Source organism: Myotis nattereri (assembly GCF_964212035.1).
Source record: "Myotis nattereri genome assembly, chromosome: 8".
NCBI lineage: Eukaryota > Metazoa > Chordata > Mammalia > Chiroptera > Vespertilionidae > Myotis > Myotis nattereri.
The window spans coordinates 37,999,887-38,018,697 of record NC_138083.1 but is presented as its reverse complement, the minus strand read 5'-3'; the positions used below and the strand labels follow the sequence as shown (position 1 = coordinate 38,018,697).

At 39.6% G+C, this 18,811-nt stretch overlaps 1 protein-coding gene and 2 pseudogenes across 3 annotated transcripts; all 3 read left to right on the top strand.

Annotated features, from left to right (window-relative positions):
* The first annotated feature begins 1,376 nt into the window (after positions 1-1,376).
* DSN1 (DSN1 component of MIS12 kinetochore complex) lies at positions 1,377-17,318 on the top strand. Its single transcript, XM_081097087.1, has 10 exons — positions 1,377-1,840; positions 2,058-2,384; positions 4,040-4,113; positions 4,733-4,805; positions 7,293-7,380; positions 10,253-10,312; positions 10,708-10,782; positions 14,660-14,801; positions 15,714-15,801; positions 16,331-17,318. Exons 1-10 carry the CDS (start codon positions 1,807-1,809, stop codon positions 16,432-16,434), a joined length of 1,065 nt encoding a protein of 354 aa, XP_080953213.1. The 5' UTR covers positions 1,377-1,806; the 3' UTR covers positions 16,435-17,318.
* Positions 8,514-8,846, top strand: LOC308523292 (large ribosomal subunit protein eL34-like; annotated as a pseudogene). Its single transcript has one exon. The product of its transcript is annotated as a large ribosomal subunit protein eL34-like (transcript).
* LOC308523619 (protein FAM136A-like) lies at positions 12,287-12,766 on the top strand (annotated as a pseudogene). The gene has a single exon. The product of its transcript is annotated as a protein FAM136A-like (transcript).
* Positions 17,319-18,811: the final 1,493 nt, after the last annotated feature.

Here is an 18,811-nt window from a genome sequence, read left to right as displayed (position 1 = left end):
CTCGCCCCCGCCTTTTTGGCGTCGGACCTCGGCCCAGTCCAGGCCGGTCGCCGCCCCGCGACAGCGCATACTAGGGGTGCCAAGAGGCGCTGCGGCCTCCTGGGCGAGAGGAAACCCGAGGATGATCGCGCCTCTCCCTTGGCCTGTGCACAGCCCGCGGTCTAGGGTTGGGGTGGGTCACAGAATTCCGCCTCTGTCCCCAGACAGGCTTTTGCCTCTGAACCTCAGTTCCTCTATCTGCAAGGAGGGGTGAAAGACTGTACTTACGGAGCCGTGGAAAGGATTAAATGGGGTAAAGAGTTAATGGTGGAAATAAGGCGGTCACTTATAGCGGGTCCTGGCATGTAATAAGTGCTTAACAAGCAGCTTAACCAGTGACAGTTGTTGCTGTTATTTCCAGGCCTGAATCTGTGATTGTTGTAACTGCGGGGATTTAGACCCATGGCCCATATCTATTCTTGTTTCTCTTTTCTATGTCGTCCCTCCAGATATATTCATTTCTCTTTACTTAGCACTACCCTACCCGCCCCGCCTTCCCCCGTACCTGCTGGGAGTGAGGGGTAAGCGTGGCAAATGCAGAGATGCCTCAGTCTGGTCCCTGCTGTCTTCCGGTCAGTCCTTGCTGACATGCACTAGGAATACAAATACAGTGTGTCTGGGGCGACAGACATGTAAACAGCCCCTTGCTAGGAAAGAGAAGTGGTGTGAAAGCTCACTTTTGAGCTAGGTTGGGAAGGATGATTAAGTTTTACAGGCTGTATATGCCAAGATTCAAACGTGGTGGCAGGATATGGGCGTAGCAGGAGAACAGAAGTGGGTAGGTTGAGACTAGTGTATGAAAAATTGGAAAAACCGCTGCTGCTGCTGCTAACGAATGGCTAGGAGAGGAGCAGGGCTGGATATAGGAAAACTAGTGGACAGGATTATTGGGTGGATAGGGTGGGAGGTGGTGGAGATTATGAGACCTGAACTAAACTAAGGAAGTGGAAGTGGAGAAAAGGTTTCGAGACAAACTCATAGATGCAGACAAAAGAGTGGTGGTTACCAGAGGAGAAGAGAGGCGGGAGAAGACAAAGGGTAAAGGGGGGTCAAATATAAAGGGTGGAGCAAAAGTAGATTTATAGTTGTGAGTATGCAGAACAGAGTTTATTCTTGTGTTATTTATTGTACTATTTTCTTTAACAACCTTAAACCTACTTTTGCCCCACCCTGTATAGTGACAGAAGGAGATGACTTCTGATAATGAGCACACAATGGAATATACAGATGTTGGATTATGAAGTTGTACATCTGAAGTTTATATAGTGTCATTAACCAATGTTATTGTAATAAATTAAAAAAAAAGAAGTAGAGAGGCTGTTAGGGGTAGAATGGATGGAATTCTAGATCTGGACATTTTAAGAGTAAAAAGTAAAGGATAATGTGATTTTTCTAGTTTGGAAGACCATGTAGGTCATAATGCCATCAACTGAGTTAGGAACTTAGGGACCAGTTAAACACAAAATAATTGGGAAATAAAAGAGGTTATGTGTTAAGAGAGATGTGAGTATTTTTAGTGATAAGTTCTATAGAAATGCAGAACAGTAGATGAGGAACCCTGCTGATGGTCTCTGTGGACAATGTGGTAAATGAGGTGGCATTGGGCTGGGCCTTGCCAGACAGGTAAATTTTATGGGAAAGAGATGGGCAGTTCAGAGGCTGGAAAGCACAAGGCCTGTTCCTGTGTAGTAAAACCCCAGTGAGACTGGGGCTGAAGTGTGGAGAACAGATCACCTCATTTTCCTATTTTAGGGTTCTCGACCCAGGATGACTTCAGTGACTAGATCAGAGACTGTAGAAGGTGAGTTTTGTACCTTTTACCTTGGGTTCAGGTTTCTTCACTATCCTCAAATGGTTTCCTGGCTCTTGGTGGAGCTGGAATCACATATTCATGTATTTGCACAGGTACTTCCTCAGTGTCTCCATGATCTGGGGCATACATTTTCCATTTCCACTTTTTTGCACAAATACTCAGTTGTGGGTTTGATTTTATATTTTGACTTTTTTTTTATAACAAGTGCTAGAAGAGGAACCAGTGACATATAAGACTCATGATCATCAAATGGAATCAAATCCCAATCCTGTGGAAGTGTGTAATAAATCGTCTGCCTCCCTGGAGATGACTCAAGGAGTTTCAAAGGAAAGAAGTCACGTTGGCTGTAGCCCTAAAAAAGGGGAGTGTTGTGATCTCAGCCACGAGGAAGGACTTCAGCCCAGGTCCCTTCATTTGTCTCCCCAAGAACAGTCTGCCCATCATCGAGACAGAAGACAGTCCTGGCGGCGAGCAAGTATGAAAGAAATCAACAGGCGGAAGTCACTGCCTCCCTTTCATCAGGGCATCACAGGTGGGGTGCTGCACACATAAGCCAGTGGAGTTGCAGCTCAGATAAGATGTGGCAGTGAGGTATGGTAGAAAGAGCGTAATGGGACAGACTTGACTTGGCAGAAAGAGTGTAGTGGAACAGACTTGACTTTGCTACTTATCAGCTATGTAGCAAGTAAATCACATCACCTGTCTGAGCCTCACTTTCTTGAAGTACAAGATTTAACATGGAAAGTCTCTAGCACGTTTCAGGAAAAACTGTGACCTTAAGCGGCTTACTTAAACCTCCCTTGTCTTATGTTCCTCATCAGTGAATGGCATGAAATATCTATTTTATAAAATTATATGAGGAAAAAATGAATTGATTATAACACAATACTTGGCACATGGTAAACAGCTCAAATGTTAAGCTATTGTGATTACTTTAAAGATATTATCTCACTTCCAGATGGCCTATGTCTAACAGGAAAACAGGATAAAAACAGCCACTTAGCATATCAGAAAATTGCTGCCCCAGTTATGCATGTATTTCATAGGTGTGCCAAGAAAGCATCAGCAGTTCCCTAAGGTCACCCCAACTTTTATCTCTGTTCCAGAGTATGTGGACCTAAAAATTCTGTATCACAGAAAATCACTGATGTAATAAGATTATTTCCTTGTTACTCCTGGCCACTTGCCAGATTTCTTTGGTTATAGGCAGAAGGTATTCTGTGTTGTTGTTTTTTAAACTAACAGCAGTGAGAAGTTATCAAAAAAGGAGACAAAAGAACTTTAAAAATACAACCAGCTAAAGGTAGAGGATGAAAAGACATGTATTTCTCAAATTCTCAAAGCAAACTTCCTTTGCTGTATAATAACTGATGTTTTTAAATGAGCATAATTGAAAAAACAGTGTCTGCATCCTGTACTTGTTTGAGGATTCAGTGACGTAATTATGTAAAATGCCCATCCAATTCGGGCTGTCTCCCCATGTGACCTTGGCAAGTTTCCTATTACCTAGTCTTTGTGCCTCAGTGTCATCATCTGTAAAATGGAATTGATAAAATATTTGCCTCAAGTTTTAATGAAGTGTGTGTAGTGTTTAATAAAAAGCCTTTTACATAACAAGTGTTCAACAAATTACTATTAATGTTACCAATTCATTGTAGAAGACAGCATGGTATTATTTGGAAAAACAGGTTTTGGTGACAGACTTGGGATTGAATTCTTATTTCACCAATTTCTGACCTCAAACAAGTCATCTCCCCTCTGAGGTTCAGTTCCTCATCTGTAAAATGGAGCTCATAGTTTATAAGAGGACTCTTAAGACAATGTATTTAAAGCATACTGCAGGACCTGTCATAAAAATGCTCAAATGTTTCCGTCTCCTTTGAATGGTGAATATAAAACATCAAAAAAGTTATTTACCTATCTTGTTTAATAAGACAAGGTTTTAATGTAATACATAAAAGGTTCTTAAAACTTTTTGAAGCTAGAATGCACAAATGGGTAAATTTCATTCCTCAGTGATCCTGAAAAAAATCAGACGTGACTATATATGAATTCTCCCTTAATTAAAGAAGGCTGCTTGAGCATTCTTGCCTTAAAATGGACTGCATCAAGAGAGAGGAAATTTTTCAGGTTTTTTATTTTGATAATTGTGAGTAGAGCACTCCTTAACTTGATATTTTATGTTAGAGCTCAGCAGATCCATCAGCGTTGACCTAGCAGAAAGCAAACGGCTTGGCGCTCTACTGCTTTCCGGTTTCCAGGTGAGATTCTCGGGACTGGGAAATGCTTTTTTTTAAGCTGTTACTGTGAGAGTCCCAGAAAGAGATCAAAACTGTGTAATACCTCTGTTAAAATTAAAAGATGTTTCTCTCTAGTTTGGATTAACTTAAAAGCCAGATATAATCCTAGCAACTGATTTTGTCTGAACTGGGCTCTCTATCCCATTGGTACTGTTGCTGTTAACTGAGCAGCTAAGGGTGAGAGATTTCCCCAATCTAATATCTCTTGCCATTGGCAGCAAATGACAGGGAATAGTGGTAATTTAAAGTAGGAGTAGGTCAAAATCTGAGTTCAAACAGACATTGGAGGTCTGACTACATACTAAGTCAGTATTATATGGCTAATTGATGATTAGTTTAGATAAGCAAGTCATTTGTGTAAATTAAATGACCATTTTTTTCTCAAACCAAAAATCAAAATGTATAGTCTTATTAACATAGTTTTATCCTGATCTATTTATTTGTTATATGAAAAATCTTAGGTATGAAAATTAAATCATGTTTATTTCACATTTATTAAGCATGTAAAATTACATGAGCTTTGTTGGGATTGGCCTGGAAAATCTTGGTTGTTGTACTAAAAATGCTTTTCTTTATTTAGTTCTCTGTTCAGAAACTTGAACCTTTCCTAAAAGGCACTGAGGGCTTCAGTCTTGAAAGTTTTAGAGCCAAAGGTAAGTTGCTAAGAACAGGCAAGTGAGCTTTGACCTTGAACTGTACCTTTTGTTAAAGTCAGTTAAAGCCCCACTTTTGAACCCCATTCCCAGGAGCTGCTACCTTACAAAACCAGCCCCCCTTGGAATGGCATTAAAATATATATATGCTGCCTTAGTGGGGTGGCTCAGTTGGTTGGAGCATCGTCCCATACACCAAAAGGTAGCAGGTTGATTCCCAGTTGGGGCGCACGTTGGAAGCAACCGATCGATGTTTCTCCCTTCCTCTCTCTCTAAAATCAGTAAAAACATATCCTCAGGTGAGGATTAAGAAAATAATAATATATGCTAATGAAGTTCAGTAGGTATAAAAGTGCAAAGTAAGCCTGCCCTCCACTCCAAACCATAGTCGCTGCTCCTCTCCACAGAGGCAATCACAGCTTCCAGCTTCTTGTGTATCATTGCAGAGATACTGCATTTGCAAACAATTATACATTAAAATCAAATAATAATACTCTCTGCACTGTTCTTTTCCTTGTCTTTTGTGTTTTTTTTTTAACCTAACAGTTTATATTGCAGATTATTCCATACTGCACTTGTAGAACTGTCTTGACACTTTAGTAGCCACATGATATTCAATTTTATAAATGCACCATATTTTTTTTTAACCAGTTTCTTATTGTGGGCTTTTAGGGTTTTCAGTCTTGCTATTACAATGAATAGGGTAATGGATACTTTTTTGTTTTCTCTAATCCCACTTGAGGATATGTTTTTAAATTGATTTTAGGGAGAGAGAAACTTCAGTTGGCTACCTCATATGTACCGTGACCAGGGATTGAACCCGCAATCTGGTCATGTACCCTGACCGGGAATCGAACCCATGACCTTTTGGTGTACAGGACAATGCTCCAACCAACTGAGTCACACCAGCCAGGGAAAATACCTTTTTACACATGCCTTTTGGCACATATACAAGTAAAAATAAATTTCTAGAGTTGCAATAAAATAGGTCAAACAGCCCTATCCGGTTTGGCTCAGTGGATAGGACGTCGGCCTGCGGACTAAAGGGTCCCGGGTTCGATTCCGGTCAAGGGCATGTGCCTGGGTTGCGGGCATATCCCCAGTAGGAGATGTGCAGGAGGCAGCTGATCGATGTTTCTCTCTCATCGATGTTTCTAACTCTCTATCCCTCTCCCTTCCTCTCTGTAAAAAATCAATAAAATATATATTTTTTTAAAAAAAGGTCAAACAAAATGATAAAAATTACCAGATTGCCTTCTAGAAAGGTTGTTTCATTTTATTCTCTCACCAAAAATATATGCAGATATATTTGTTTGCATACCTGTTTTTTCACATTTACCAATACAGTTTTATCAAACAGTTCAGATATTTTACAGATGATAAAAGGTATTTTGTAGTTTTAATCTGTTTTTCGAAGAGGATAAATATTTTTAAATATTATTTAGAACTATATGTGCTTCATTTTCTGTTTATGTCCTTCGTTCATTTTTGAAAATTGACATGTAGTGCTTATATTGATTTATAGAAACTCTATATGGTAAGGAAATTAGCTGTTCATCTATGATGTAAATTAGAAATATTCTTTCCCAGGAATCAGTTTTCAGCTATCTAGGAAGTAGCTGTTTTCCTTACAGCAGGGGTCCTCAAACTACGGCCCGCGGGCCACATGCAAATACAAATATTGTATTTGTTCCCGTTTTGTTTTTTTACTTCAAAATAAGATATGTGCAGTGTGCATAGGAATTTGTTCATAGTTTTTTTTTAAACTATAGTCCGGCCCTTCAACGGTCTGAGGGACAGTGAACTGGCCCCCTGTTTAAAAAGTTTGAGGACCCCTGCCTTACAGTAACTACACAGTCACCCAGAGTCAAAATACTCAGTTATCCACTTTAAAAACCAAGAAAATACATGAACTCAGACTTACTTTGTTAATTAAAATTATCTCAGAATTGAAATTATCACCATAATTAGAATAGATATGTCAAGGTTATCTTGATAACTATTTAACATCCTTTTCCTTCCTTATTCTTCACCTGAATGTAATTGTGGACTCTTCAGGTATAAGCAGAAAACTGTTTTTACCTTATGCTTATAATGCTTTATTTGCCTTCAACATTTTTTATAACACTCTTTCCTGTTGCCTGTCTTCTGTGATATATTTCCTTTTAGCACCAGCAGTTCAAATCTCTTGAAAAGAATGAAATGTCAGTGCAGATAAGTCTTTTTAACTGCTTCTTCACCAGTCAGATCTAAAAAACACTATCAATAAATGTCATAAAGAGGAATTGTCTTACATTTTATCTATATCTACCCCTCAAAAAGATTAAATCTTTCTGCATATTTATACCACCTTTTTGAATAGGTGAGAGTGTCAGAATGTGACGGGACCCTAGAGCTGAGACTACCTTAAGTGTATTAGGTCTTTGTCAGCAGCTTCCTGTGAAAGTTTATATTCTGTTTTATAACGTGTAATTTTGTTCTCTCTAGCATCTTCTCTTTCTGAAGAACTAAAACATTTTGCAGACAGACTGGAAAGTAATGGAACTCTACAGAAATGTTTTGAAGATACAAAAGAGTAAGTTCAATTGCCCTTCTGTCCTAAATTACAATTGAATTAAGGCTTTTTATTGTAATTAGACAGTTGTTCATTCATCAAACATTTATTCAGCATTTTCTACATACCAGGCTCTTCTAGATGCTGGAGATAATAGTGATAAATAACTAAGTCAAACAAGGTATTTTGTTCTGAGATATTTTAATAGGAGATACAGTCAAACAAATAAAATGATTTAAAATAATGATCTAAGAAGTCAATAATAGTGACTTGAGGGGGTGGGTTAGCTAGACCTCTACTGAATTTACCTTTGGATTGAGACCTATTAGATCTGAATGGTGAGAAGGAACCAGCTATGGAAAGATGAAAGGAAAAGCATTCTTCAAATTTTTGCTAGCCATGCAACAGCCAAACCTCAGTTCCTAATGTCTCCCATCTCAAACAATTTGGTTCTTTAACAAGTTGTTTGGGCCTGCGGACCAAAGGGTCCCAGGTTGATTCCGGTCAAAGGGCACATAGGGGAGGCAGCCAATCCATGTGTCTCTCTCACAGTGATGTTTCTTTTTCTCTCTGTGTCTCTCTCCCTCCCTTCCCTTTTGTATCTCTCTAAAAATCAGTGGAAAAATATCCTCAGGTGAGGCTTAAAACAAACAAACAAAAAGAGTACATTAGACAAGTACTGTATATAAAAAAGGTTAAAATAGGGAATCATTAAAAACAATTTTTTAAATCTTTATTGTTGAAAGTATTACAGATGTCCTCTTTTTTCCCCCATTAACCCCTTCTAGCCCACCCCCACCCTCCACCTCGGGATGGGAAAAATTTTTGGTTTTTGACTAAATCACTTCTTGAACAACCTTTCAGAACAAATTAAGTTGGAGAACTGAGGTTCCCCTGTAAACTTATGTTCTTTAGCTGTTTACAAGCAAGAATATTAAGAGAATTTAAAAATCCCACCCCTAAACTTGTAGTTCCTCTATATGGGTGGAGCCCTGCCCTGCAGTAAATCATGTCACTAGAGCCTACATCATAAACTTTTTAGTTTTGACTTTGCAAAGGTCTACTTTTCCACCTATCCTTAAACTTAACATTGATATTCGGGTAATGAAAAATATTTTGACTCATTCTTCTGGGGACACAGTCTTTGGGCATTCAGAATGGTCCAGCTTTTGACATACCACCAGAGATGGTTCTACAATACAGCCTCTAACAAAACTAGGCTGTCCCAAACCCTGAGACATTGTTTACCTTTATACCAGGAAGGTTGGAAAAGCACCAAAATCTGCACATGGTGTGAGCCCAGGCAACTTTGTGGAACTCGTGCTATGAGACCTAAAGTTCTAATGAGGTTGTCTAAAATGAAAAAACATGTCAGGAGGGCTTATGGTGGATCCATGTGTGCTAAATCTGCCTGCGACAGGATCAAGTGTGCTTTCCTTATTGAGGAGCTGAAAATTGTTGTGAAAGTGTTGAAGGCACAAGCATAGAATCAGAATGCTAAATAAAAACATAAAGGCTTTTTGCGTGATAAAAAAAATAAACAAAATTTGCTTAACATAGTGTCTCTTTTAATGCAGTGTATTTAAGCCATAAGCCAGCATTGATAGAGGCTGTGTGTCATAGGCCTTGGTAGAAAAACATGAAAGGTAGAACAATTCATTTGTTTTTGTCAGGTAGAGTACCACGTACTAGTACATCTGCAAAATTTTGGCATTTTCAGTGCTTCTTTTCCATTAGAATTAGTCACTCAGCTGTGCTGATTAGGGTAAGTCCCCTGTACAGCAATAGCTTCAGTTTAAGGAGGAAGACAAGACAGTCATATGAAAAAGTATTGTTGGGCCTTAAAAGATGTTAAGGTTTTGATTGGTGGAAGGGGAAGACACTAAAAACTGATGTGAACAGGAATTGAGAGATTGAAAATCCCAGATATTCAGGGTCAGGGTGAGTGAGATTATATTGGACAGAATAGATAAAAGAGAACAGTAGGAATCAAAGTTAATGAACTGGATGGAGCGAGAATAGATCCTTAAGTGCCAGATTAAGGAGGTTTTACTTCTGAATGCAGTAGAGGGTCACAGAGTTTTTAAGCAAGGAAGAAATTAAAGGAATATTTTAAGAAAGGTTCATCTGGCCATGTGTGAATTGGAATTGATGAGAGAGAGAATAGATGAAGAGATCTAGTATAAAAGTGAGAGGCTAAGAAATAAATATTGGTTGAAAGATAAATTCTTTTTTTTAAATGTAACATTTTAATTTTATTTTTTAGGGTTTGAACTTAAAAAAAATTATTTTTATATTGATTTCAGAGAGAGGGGGAGAGGGATAGAAACATCAGTGATGAGAGAAAATCATTGATTGGCTGCCTCCTGCATGCCTCTTACTGGGGATTGAGCCCGCAATCCGTTGTTGTGGTAACCATCTTACAGTGGTTCTCTATCTTGAAGGGAAAGGGGGTTTTGACTGTGCCCTGACCAGGTGTTGAACCTTAACCTCCTGGTTCATAGGTTGACACTCAACCACTGATCCATACCAGCCAGGCGAAAGATAATTTTTTTTTTCTTTTTTAGAGAAAGAGAAAGCGGGGGGGTGGGGGAGAGAAACAGAGAGAGAGAGAGAGAAACATTGATGTGAAAGAGAAACATAGGTTGGCTGCCTCGCGTACACACCCCAACCGGGGACTGAACCTGCAATTTGGGCATGTGTCCTGACCGGGGATCGAACCTGCGACCTTTTGGTACACAGGACGATGCTCAACCAATTAAGCCACATTCGTCAGAGCAAAAGATAAATTCTGAACATGTTTTATTGCCTTTGAAATTACGTAAGTTGTCATATTAAAAGCAAGTGTTTTTGAAAAATTTGTGTTTATCTCACAATGCTATCTGTATTCCAGAAAAGCATCAGATTTGTCTCTGGAAGCATCAGTGGCTGAGATGAAGGAATACATAACAAAGTAAGTGAAAATGAATGAACCTTTATTGAAAAATCTAAGTTCAGTTGGGGAAAATAATTAAACCTGGGAAAATGAATAATAAACATCCTGTTTTGTGTGTCAGTACTGGTGTAGCAACACTGGAAGTTAGCTGCATATTGGGATCTTATGGGCTGTGCTTATGGCCAAATTCATAGAATGGAGTCTAGGGAATAAGGATGTTAATTTAATTTTAAGAACATGTGTTTGATTTGATTAAATTAATATCCTCTAAAACCGTCATGGTTTCTAATTCTTTAATGGCCTTTTTATTCACATCTTAGAACCACAGTAGATACCTAATGTACTGTTGGTGCCCTGAGTGATTCAGAATGAGATAATCAAAAATTAACAGAATTTTTTTTCTGATCCTATAGGTTTTCCTTAGAACGTCAGACTTGGGATCAGCTCTTGCTGCACTATCAGAAGGAGGCTGAGGAGATCTTATGCAGGTTAGATCTATGATTAGAAATCAGAAGCTATGTTTTCACTTTGTGGAATTTGATTTGAATTAATTTTAGTTTCATTAACACAAATTAAATGATGAATCTTATAGGCTAATCACAGCTCTGTAAAATATTTATTAGCACTCTCTGACATTAAATGGAGAGTCAAGAAAAGGAAGGGAGCTGGCATCACTATGTTCAATCAAAGAGCAGAGTTGCTTGTGTTCTGTGTCTTTGGCTGCCTTCTACATCCTGTGGGAGACGGGCACATCTCTGCTTTTTACCTGGAATCCTGGGCTGGGCCAAAAACATTAGTCAGGGGACTTTAGTGGGTACATGGCCTTTGAGCTGTAGGTGTGGGAGAGAACCCTAGCCAAGGCCTTTGTGGAAATGCAAAGACATGAAAGAGGGTGATGGAAAGAGAGGATCTTTGTCTAAAGCCACAATAAAGTGGAAAAGTGCTAGATTTTTGTTTAGTTAGCCATCTAAGCTAGTGATTTTTAATCTTTTTTTCCAAACAGAATCTTAGGTAGGAACCCAACTACAAAATGGTAGCTAAAACTCTAATTGCAAAAGTGGCCTCTTAGTAGAGAGGTGCTTTGAGGAATATGGTTTGAAAAACTTCCCCAGTGCAGGCATTGATGGTTATCAGTTACTTCATTCAACCTGGACATGTTCTCTTTATGAAGACATAATGTATAAGATATGTCAGTTTCAGAATAAAAAATTTTGATATGGCATACTTACTGGTTAAGAGGAATGCTTCTGGAAGCAGGTTGCTTCTGTTCAAATCCTAATACTACTTCATTTGTGATATTGGGCAAGCCACTTAATCTCTAAGCCTGAAGTTCCTCATTTAAAAATGGAGATAAGCCCGGCTGACGTGGCTCAGTGGTTGAGCTTCGACCTAGGAACCAGGAGGTCACGGTTTGATTCTGGTCAGGGCACATGCCTGGGTTGCAGGCTGGATCCCCAGTGTGGGGTGTGGAGGAGGCAGCCAGTCAATGATTTTTTCTTGTCATTGATGTTTCTATCTCCCTCTCCCTCTCCCTTCCTCTCTGAAATCAGTAATAAAAAATATCTTTTAAAAAATGGAGATAAAATTAGTATCTATATCATGGGGTTATTGTGTGAGTGTTAAATGAGGTTAAATGGAAAGTGCTTAGCAATGTCTGGCATTCAGTAAATTGTAGTAGTTGCTCTTATTAAAGAGTCACCAGTTTTTATGAACTCTCCATTATATTCAGCTATTTTAGATAACTGAGGAATCCTAGCATTTTTTTCGTGAAAGATCATAGACATTGACTTAAGGATAGCAAGCTTTGGCTTTACTCTACCCCAACTGTAGTTCTTTTGTAAATGGATCTTATTGTTAAATGGAATTAACTGACATGAAGCATCTAGCATTTGCTGGAGTCCAGTGGTGTAAAAGAATTAATGGAGTCCATGGGGGTGCCATCGTGGCGCAGTGCAGCTCAGGGTCGCCAAGGCGGACCTGCGGCAGCTTCGGGTGCAGGAGGCGGTGGACACCATGGTGAAGAGTCTGGAAAGAGAATATCTGGAAAATGCAGGGCCTTATGTTCCGGTGCAGTGCTGGCTGTTGTGAGGACAGCCACGTCCATGCAGCAGGTGCACCGGTGCATTGAGTGCTTCCATGCACCTTTGACTCAAGCCCAGGCCCTGCTTACCAGCAATTGGAAGAAGTTCCAGGACCGGCTGGCCTGGTGCACTATGGATTGCAATGACAAAGCCAAAGATTCAATAGATGCAGGGAGTAGAGTGTCAGGTGAAGCGGCAGCTGGAGGGTTCTGTGACCAAGTGTGTGGATGATCATATGAACCTCATTCCTGCCATGACCAAGAAGATGAAGGAGTCTCTCTCATCCATTCAGGTACAGAAGTCTCTGCCATTGGTCATGGAGGCTGAGGGCAGGAATCTATTTAAAATGAAGAATGAGAATTTTGGTCTTTTAAGCAAAGTTTATAGATGAAGAAATTAAGGATGGCAGCAAGTTTAAAGCATGTGTAACTTACCTCTGGACACCAGTTCTTTATGTTTTAATCCTGGAAAGTGAAATGGAAAAAACTGGTGCTCAGATTTAGGTCAGAGAGTTTTTGATGTGACAAATGCTTATCCTGGCAATAGGCATTTCTCTCAGCTCAAGCTAGAGCCCTTGAGTTACCAACAGGCTGACAGTTTCCTCTAGCCTGCCAGTGATCTAGTAGAATCTGAGGAGAGGTGTTTTTGTTTGTTGCAACCTTCTGTTTACCAGAAGCATTACCATACCATTTCCCATAAGCTATGAAACAAAATCCATGATCTTACTAATTCAGAAGTGGAAAAACGGTTTCTGCATATTTACTTTGCTTGGTTTTGTTTTATATACAAGGGCATAAAGTTAATTTAAGATGTGGAGTTGGGGGAGGTAGTTTGGATAAAAACTTCAAAAGGTTTCTTTGGATATCCGTTTCTGCCCAAGATGTGGATGTATACATCTTAAATGCTCACACATTACATCTTCCAGCTTGGAGACTCCACAGAAACATGAGAGGCAATGTCACACTGGGTATGGGAGCAGATCTTCCTTCTCACTGACTGCCATGATGGGCCCTAAGCTTGTCTGCAGCAGAGTGACAGGACAATCTTACAGTGGTTCTCTATCTTGAAGGGAAAGGGGATTTTGATTGTGCCCTATACCAATACCCAGGAATGAACAGTGAAGGAGGAACTGTTGGTTGCTTCATTAAAGGTCATGAAGTAGCCCTAACTGGTTTGGCTCAGTGGATAGAGCGTTGGCCTGCAGACTGAAGGGTCCCAGGTTTGATTCCGGTCAAGAGCATGTACCTTGGTTGTGGGCACATCCCCAGAAGGAGGTGTGCAGGAGGCAGCTGATTGATGTTTCTCTCTCATCGATGTTTCTAGCTCTCTATCCCTCTCCCTTCCTCTCTGTAAAAAATCAATAAAATATATTTTTTTAAAAAGAGTTATGCAGTACTGGATTTAGGAAAAACCTGGTTTTCAGGAATGAAACCTAAACTCAGTATTGCTTACTTAACCCCCTCAAATAACAGAGCCCTACTTAAGATAATCTTTTGGCAACAGGAAGGTTAAAGGAGAAAAAGTAAGCAACTCAGGGGTGAGTTGTTGCTTCATTAGAGCAAAAGAGGGGCAACCCCCCATTACCAAATACCACTTTTTCCTGGGGCCTACAGTATTCCTACCCCAGCTTTGGCACCTTACAATTTTGATAAGGACCTTGTTATCTTCTTACCAACTTATTACTTGAAATGATAATGTAGCCTGTCTGTTTGCTGTTTCAGGACTGTGATATATTTTCCCAGTGGTCTGGCTTTAAAAAATAAATAAGGTTTGGGGGTTGGGAACTGTCAGGGAGAGGTCAGTGGGGGGAAAAGGAGACATAGGTAATACTTTAAACAGTAAATAATTTAAATTAGAAATAAAATAAATATGGTTTAATTTTTCCTCCAAAAAAAAAGAATTAATACTGGCCTGACCGGTGTGGCTTAGTGGTTGGGTGTTGACCCATGCACCAAGAGATCGCAGGTTCAATTCCTGGTCAGGGCACATGCCTGGGTTGCTGGCTCAATCCCCAGCAGTGGGGCATATAGGAGGCAGCTGCTTGATGTTGATGTTTCTCTTTCATCATTTCTATCACTCGGTCACCCTTCCTCTCTCTCTAAAAATTAATAAAATAAAATTTTCTTTATTAAAAAAATTAATACCAGATAATGGTTTTAGATCCTACTGTTAATAAGAAGAATATTGCTTCAGGTTAATGAAGTCTTTTTCCCTAGGTGATCTTTCATTATTTTCCCCAGAAAGTGATTATAAAAATTCCTTAAAAACTCCCTTTGTTTTTTAGAGGATCAACTGAAACAAAAATGACTGAAGTTGAACCTACAGCATATCTTGGGTCTTCCCAGAATGAAGTCCTTAATACAAAGCCTGATTACCAGAAAATATTACAGAGCCAGAACAAAGTCTTCGATTGTATGGAATTGGTGGTGAGTTGGCTCATGTTTATATTTGGTTGAGTTATCCAGCTCTGCTACATTCTCATCCTTGGAAATGAAAAGACCTGGAGAATATGTTTAATAAGGTAAGGTAAGTATATTTAACTCTACCTTGGCGAAACATGGAGAGAAAATTAAAAGAAACAAATACTAAGGTGATGAGTGTTAATAAAGCAGAGTAAGGAGACAGTGTACAGGAGGGCAGTAGGATACTATACAGATCAGTTGTTGATAGTCCCTCTAAAGTGCCATTTAACAGAGACTGGAAAGAAATGAGGAAGTGAGCCATGAGGACATTTGAGAGAATAGTACTAGTATTTGATCGTTCCAAGTATCAGCAGGAAGTAGTTGATAAAGGGTAATTCAAGGAGAGTTTATAAGGGGCTATGTATAAAGTGTAGCTATTGGGAAACCATAAGGGTTAGTGAAGGAACGTGGGGCAGCTGAGCTCTTACTACCCCTAGGCCTGCAGGGAGGAGAGGAGGAAGAGTTACTGTGGCACCTGAGGGGAGAAAGTCACATAGTGGGCTGTTTTGAGAGAGCCATGACCTTCAGTTAAGAGACACAGCTAACTCAGAATGATCCTTTCCTGAGCAGGCCTGGGTTAAAATATGCAGACCTTATTCAGCTTCCTCCCTACTTGGGCACCCTCCGGACCAAGCCCACCCAGAACTCAGAGGACTTGGGATCCTAGAGGTTATCTCGGTCAGCCTTCTGGGGCATAGATCTGTGTGAAGGAGTGGACTGTGGATCTGGAGGAACAACAGAAAATGTCTGACATAAGCATTCCAGGTTGAAAGAACAACAAAAGCAAAGCTCCCAAGCAGGAGCTTGCCTGGTGTGTTTGAGGAACATCAAAGAAGCCGTGGACCCTTACAGCTCATAGCTGTCTTTCATCTGCAGATGGACGAATTGCAAGGATCAGTGAAGCAGCTGCATGCCTTTATGGACGAAAGTGCCCAGTGCTTCCAGAAGATGTCAGTACAACTCAGTAAGTGTATCTCTTGAGGGGACTAGAGGGTTAACCTTTCAGGTTTAAACAGCCCTTACTTAGCACATGCTCTCAAAGGGTAAGGCCACATCAAGTGGTTTGTTCCCCCTCCCCCTCTTTCACAGTAACTATTATGTTGAGGGTACTCGTAGTTGATGGGAAATTCCATAGAAACACAGTAGACTAAGAATTAAATTCCCACAAACCATCTTGTTTTAGTAAATCTGAGATTTAAGAAATACTCATTGCCTTTTTTCCCCTGTTCATTCCTCAAAAATTCACTGACACTGCCCTTGCTTACTCCAGCCCTAAATTATTGCTATACATACCTTCATTTTTTTATTTATTACAATGTATTTTGGTTGTAGTTATAGCTGGCTTTCCTACCAGCTGTCATCTCCTTGAGAACGGAGATTCTTATTTGTCATTGCAATGCCCTTCAGTCTGGCACAGTGTCCATGCAGTAAGTTTGCAATAAATCTTATTTGAATTCCATTGAAATTTATTTTTTGGCTCCTTTCCTGTGTAGGCAAGAGAAGTACGCAACAATTAGATTCTTCACCAGCTCGAAAACTGCTCAAGCTTCAGTTACAAAACCTGCCTACAGCACATTGTTCTAAATCTTGTCAGTGACCTTATGCATCTTTGTGCCACAAGGTGCTCTAGAGGAGAGACATGGAAAGAATGCTCCAGTGCATGGTTGCATGGCAATCTAAGCTGGTGATATGTACCTATTGCCTTTGAGGATAATTGGCTGAAGAGCACGTTGGTTTTTTTTCTAAAAGTTACAACACTGCCCTGGCTGGTGTGGCTCAGTTGATTGGAGCATCGTCCAGTGCACTGAAGGGTCACGGGTTCAATTCTGGTCAGGGCACATACCCAGGTTGCAGGTTTGATCCCCAATCAAGCACAAGGCAATCATGTGTACAGGAGGCAATCGATGGATGTTTCACTTTCACAGCAGTGTTTCGCTGTCTCCCTCTTCCTTCCTCTCTCTAAAATCAATTAAAAAAAGAGTTACAACACTTTTGTATCCAAAAGAATGTTGTATGGACACTTTTTCCAAGAATGTGCAAGATAATTAAAATTCCTATTTTGGAATGACCTTTAGAATTAGTAGTCTAGTCTTTTAAATATTCTTTGTGATCACATCTCTTCATCTTGTGTAGAAGTTTTTCAAGTTTTGAAACATCCAAAGTCATTTGGGATCAAATCCAATGAAACATTTTAGGGGTCAGATTGGGTTCTGGTTGTAAAGGAATGAGACTAATTTTCTAGTGTGACTCAGGGTGATTTTAGGTATAAAAGTTGTGGGCATTGATTATATTAGGTGGATATGTATATAACTTCACAGGATGTCCAAATTGAGGAAATACTACCCATTCTCTATGTTCTAATGCCCATAATGTGCTTCAGTTTTTAGTATTGAGTCAACATCCTAAGTCTTGGATTCATTGTTCTTTGTATTTAATAATCTGCATTATAAAATTGTACATAATTAAAAGTTTTCCCTTGTCTTTGTGTGTATTTTGAGTGTATAAAACAATTAAAAGTTAGGGAGGTCTTAGAAAATAAGATTCTTTGCCAATTGTGAAAGTGAACAGTAGTGTAGAGATAAACCTCAGCATTAGTTAGATAAAATACCAACTAATTTATTGTTAATGTTTTATTCTCTGATCCTCCTAGTAGAATAAAACCTATTTCATTTAAATACCTAGTTATAATGTTAAGGCTTAAACTTTGGCCTAAGCACCAGCTAATGAGAGGTGATATCTCCTTGCGTTGACCTATATTCCTTATTCTTTCATATATTTACAGAGACCCTGCTATTATGTGCCAAGCACAATTCTAGTTAATGGGAAAGGGGCAAAGAACAAAAACAAACGTGGGACCTCCTCTCATGATTCTCACAGTCTAATGGGTACACAGGGAATAAAAAGGGACTTCTCTGCAGAAGTGACGTTTTAGTTGATTCGAGAAGAATGAAGGAGTTAAATAGGGCAAATTTTTGAGGCAAAAGGAGCAGTATTTCCAAAGTCCTGAGGAGGGAGAGAATGAAGCTAAAGAAAAAGCCTAGTAAAGCAGGAATGCTGAATGCCAGTGGAAGAGCCACCTGAGAAAGAATTGAGTCATTAGGAGGTTTTAAGAGCAAGATGGGATCAGAACTTTATTTTTAAAAGATCATTCTTGTTGGTGTATGGAGAATAGATAGAAGTAAGCAAGGTATGGATGTGAGAGACCCCAGCCTATTGCAGTAGTCTAGATGGGAAATGACGGCCTGTGCTAGGTGTTGGCAGTGGGTGAGTGGAGTGAATTGCTCAGAGTGTCTGGAATATCGTAGGCATTGTAACCTATATGTTAAAAGCCTAACTGTCACCCTGACAGTTGTGGCTTAGTTGGTTAGGCATCGTTCTGTACACCGAGAGGTCACTGGTTCGATTCCTGGTCAGAACACATGCCTGGGTTGCAGGCTCAGTCCCTAAGAGGGGGTATGCAGGAAGCAGTCAAGGAAGCAGCCGATTGATGTTTCTCTTCCTCTCCCTTCCTCTCTAAAATCAATAAAAACATTAAAAAAAAAAGCCCTAGTGCAAGCATTCAAACTCAAAGGCTAACAGGCCAAATAAGCAAGGTTTAAGTTTATGTGGGCCTCAAAAAAACAAAAGCTTCAATTTTCATAGAAATGTAGGTTTATTTCAATAGAGACATGCTGAATACAAAGGGCTGAAATAAGTGAGTAATCGTTAACATAAAATGATAGAACATTTTAATAAAAATTATTTTTTCTTGAATATTAACTTACCAGACACTGAATAACTGCACAAATTAATAAGCTTACTGCAAATAAACCTATTTATCTTGTTCTCCGAAAGCGAAATATTTCCTATTGTGCACAGCAAACAAGTCAGGCCAAGACTAATGACATGGCAATGGGCTGCTAAAATATTTGCTGCTAGTATTAGCAGAGAGAAATGGTGCGCCTGTGCATAAGGCGCATAAGGGAAATGAATGC